General features: G+C 63.1%; 1 protein-coding gene across 1 annotated transcript; it reads right to left on the bottom strand.

Moving 5' to 3' along the window:
* Positions 1 to 310: 310 nt before the first annotated feature.
* On the bottom strand, positions 311 to 3,324 carry LOC112878574 (uncharacterized abhydrolase domain-containing protein DDB_G0269086-like). Its single transcript, XM_025942835.1, has 3 exons — positions 3,149 to 3,324; positions 1,234 to 1,722; positions 311 to 875 (listed from the first exon to the last, which is right to left on the bottom strand). The coding sequence occupies exons 1-3, from the start codon at positions 3,322 to 3,324 to the stop codon at positions 311 to 313; spliced, it is 1,230 nt and encodes a 409-aa protein (XP_025798620.1).
* Positions 3,325 to 3,749: the final 425 nt, after the last annotated feature.

The following is a 3,749-nucleotide window of genomic DNA, read 5'->3' on the forward strand; positions in this document are numbered from 1 at the left end:
GACCGGGACCTCATGGGGATGTCTACTAAGCGTCGATCCTAAGTCATGTGTAGGACCTCGGTTCTATGGCAGCTAGTCCCAACCTATCGCGACTACCTCCCAGGGGGCCACGGGACCTCGGTGTGCTTGAGAACACTTTACAGATTGACAATCAGGAAAATAGCTAAGTTTTTCGCAAAAAGTTGACGCACGAAATACTTAAATACATTACTGATAATGTACATGGAATTATGTTACGATAATGTACATGGAATTATCTAACATCACATCACAAAGTTATATTACAAAAACAATAGCAAAGATGCTAGCCCTATTGTCCTGGTGGTCTGGAGGCGTCGGGACGGCGTCGGATGCGGGACACCACCATATCGGCCGCCTCTTGCACGCCCTCCTTCGCGGCGGCCGCCGTCGCCCGGATGGGACCAACCAGGACAGGAGTTAGTTGAATGGCGGGGTCGTGGCTCCGGAAATAGGTGAGGATATACTCAGCAGTCTCCCAGGCAACTGCTCTCCCTTCTGTCTCCAGGAGGTCGAGCATGCCGGACTCCAGGCCTTGAAGTCGCTCAGCGGCGGAGTCCAGCACCTGGAGGGCGACGCCAAGCGATGAAGGAGCCTCCACCACCCAGATGGGGTTTGCTCCGAGAGCTTCCAGGGAGGAATTCACCTTACCGGCCCACCTTGCGATGCGGCCGATGCTAGCGCTCCGTTCCGCCTGGAACTCCTCCACCTTGGCCTCCCTTTCCTGGAAGGCCGCTTCCCGCTCCCGAAGCCTCCGGGTCCCGACCGCCAGCTCCTTCTCCACAGCCGCCTCCCGCTCCTGGACCTCCTCAAGCCGGGTCACCTCCTCTGCTTCGCGGGCGGTGAGCCTTTCTTCCCTATTTGCCGCGGCTGCCGCCAGTTTTGCAAGAGTGGCCTCCTGCGCCTAGGTCATCTCCACCACCTTCTTGGCCTGGTTGGCCAGCTCCAGGGCGGTCTGCTCCCTCTCCGCCGCTGCCTGCACCCTCGTCTCCGCCAGGAGCTCCCGCTCGGTGGCCCGCTTCTCCCACCGTATAGCCGCTCTCTCCCGTTGGGCAGCTGCTGCCTCTCGGTCGAGAGCTTGCTAAAGCTGCTCCTGCAGGAGCTCGCGCTCCAGCATGAGCTTGGCGTGCTCATTGGTGTAGCGGGCGGTGACAGACTTGATGCGGTCCCCCAGGCACTGCTCCCAGTCGAGGAGCCGGTCACGCTGCCTCCAACCTCTCCCAGTCTCGGCGGATGCCAGCCTCCAGCTCCTCATGAACCTGCAGACTCTTGGCAAAGAGGCGGGGGAGCAGGACCTCCGCTGGACTTGGCAGAAGGCGCCTCCCTGGCACCACCTCCGGCTCCACCTCCTGCGCAGGTGGAGTGGTGGTGCTGGCGGCCTCTGCGACCTCCGCCGCCACTGCCTCTAGTGCTGCCGCCTCCTCCGGCACTACCGCTGCCTCCGGCGCTGCCGCCTCGGCTGCCGCTGCTGGTTCAGCTGGAGGAGGCTCCAGCTCGGCGTCCGGTGCTGCTGCTGTTTCTGGCGCCTCGGTCGACGCAGCAGGTCCGGCGGCATCCTCCTCCAGGGTGGGCTCAGACCTTGGGGGTGTGGCGGCCTCCGGTTCCAGACCTCTAGGTTCGGCTGCTGCAGGTACTGGCTGGGGGTCGGACCCCCCAGCTGAGGCGGCTCCGGCGGACGTGCTTGAAACGTCCGAAGAGAGGGGCCTGTCAGATCATCAACAAGGTTAGGGCCCCAGGAAACAAATTGGGATAGCAAGAAATTCCATGGAAGACCACTTACTCAAAATCAAACCACTCCCAACTGCCCCGCACTTTTGGGGGGACCACCTTTTCTGCCGAAGGCCCACCGGACCTTTGATGGGTGTCCCAGGCCGCCGGCGCTTCTGGCGGCGGGGGTGGGGTTTGCGGCCTTGGCTCTGTCGGTGGTGGTGGCATCACTGGCCGCCGTGTCGATGGTGGCGCTGGAGGAGTCTGCTACCTCGGAGAACGCCGCCGCGCCTCCTCCGGTCTCCTCTCCGGCTGCTGGCGCTGTGGCGGTGGTGGTGGAGCTCCGCTCTGCCCCTCCGCCTCCGCCGTCTTCTGGCGCTTGGGGGCCGACTCCCCGACTAAGGAGCCGTCGCCACGCTGGAGCCTCCGGGACTTGCTCCCCTCGGCTTGGCTGCTCCGCGCGGGCGCCGCCCCCTGGGCCTCGTCGCTCCTTCGAGCCAGGGCGGCACCCGCATCATCCTTTTGCCGGTGCTCCGGCACCGGCACCTTCTCCTTTCCCTTCCCGGCGGGGGTCGGACCTCCGGGTCTTGGCTCCCCGGGACCTTGGCTGGTACACTGCTGGTGGTCCGGTGTGGTGCCGGGGATGTGGAACCCGCGATTGGGGTCGCCTCCCAGCTATCGGACCGCCAGGCCACCCTCATCCAGGGTCGGCATCGATGCTAGGACTGACGCCCGCAACGCCTGGTCCTCGCACAGGGCCTTCACCCCGCTCGGGAGGACCAGGGACTCCGGGCTGAATGCGTTGCCAGTCATCCCCCGGATCGCGACCTCCAGCTCCGCCCTGGTGAAGTCGGCGTCGGGCCCGCGCGCGATCCTGCAGCAGTCATTTAGCCCTGTGTACATGTAGGCTATCCGGGACCGCTGCTGCAGGGGAGCAATTCGCCGCATCAAGAAGTCACCCAGCACCATCATGGATGTTAGGCCGCTCCGTTGGAGATTCTTTACTCGATCAAGGACCGGGCCGAGCTCCTTCGGAATTGTCGGCTTGGCCTTCCAGGTGCTCCGGTCGCTCTAGGGCCCGTCGGTTGGCAACTCCGGGCGGTCGTGGGGGTCAGCCTCCGCAATGACCCAGCCTTCACGCCAGTCCTCCCACTTGGAGCTGGAGAAGGCGCTGATGTAGGAGCTCGCCATCCCGTGCCTGAGCTGGAAGTAGTACACGCCAACCTCGCGCTTGCTCCTCCCAGTCCCGACCAAGGCATAGAAATGCCTGAAGATGGTGGTGCGGGGGCGCACCCCCACGAACATCTCCATGAAATGGGTGAAGACCGCCACGAGGAGGATGGAGTGGGGGGTGAGATGATGAAGTTGGAGGCCGAACTCCTCTAGGAGCAGGAGGAAGAAGGAGGAGAATGGAGGAACCAACCTGCACATGGCATACGAGTTGAAGAGAATGAACTCCCCCGCGGCAAGGTCGCGGAGGGGGATTTTGCCGGCCCTGATCTTCTTGGCGTTTTCCGGCGTGGTCCATCCCATGAGGCGGCGCACCAGGTCCAGTTGGGCCTGGGTCTGGAAGTAGCGCGGGAAAGGAAGCGAAGACATGGTGATGGCGTTAAGATTGCTAAGGATGGATCGCAAAGGAGCAGGAAGAAGAAGGATGCCGAGCACAAGAAAGCTGATCGCAAGGAAGAGTGTGAAGACGAAGGGGCGCTACAGCGTCTGTTGTTGGCAAGAACGAAAAGGTAGCCGTTCCCTTCGGCGCCTACCTTTTATGCAAAAGACTGTCGCCCTCTCGCGCTCCACGGCGACTGAGGAGAAGTTGAACGGTTGCCTGCACCAGGCCCCCTCCTCTCACACCCAATGACCGGTGGGCCCGGGCCCACCAGTCAAAGGCGTGGCCGCTGGAGGAAAGGGGGAAAGGTGGAATCCGAACTGCCCGAGCCGCGGGAATCTGAACCGCTTGACGCGCATGGCGCGGGCGGGGGACGGGCCCCTCGGGGATCCCACTATGGGGGAAAGGACATCCA

This window comes from Panicum hallii, unplaced genomic scaffold (genome assembly GCF_002211085.1).
Source record: "Panicum hallii strain FIL2 unplaced genomic scaffold, PHallii_v3.1 scaffold_15, whole genome shotgun sequence".
NCBI lineage: Eukaryota > Viridiplantae > Streptophyta > Magnoliopsida > Poales > Poaceae > Panicum > Panicum hallii.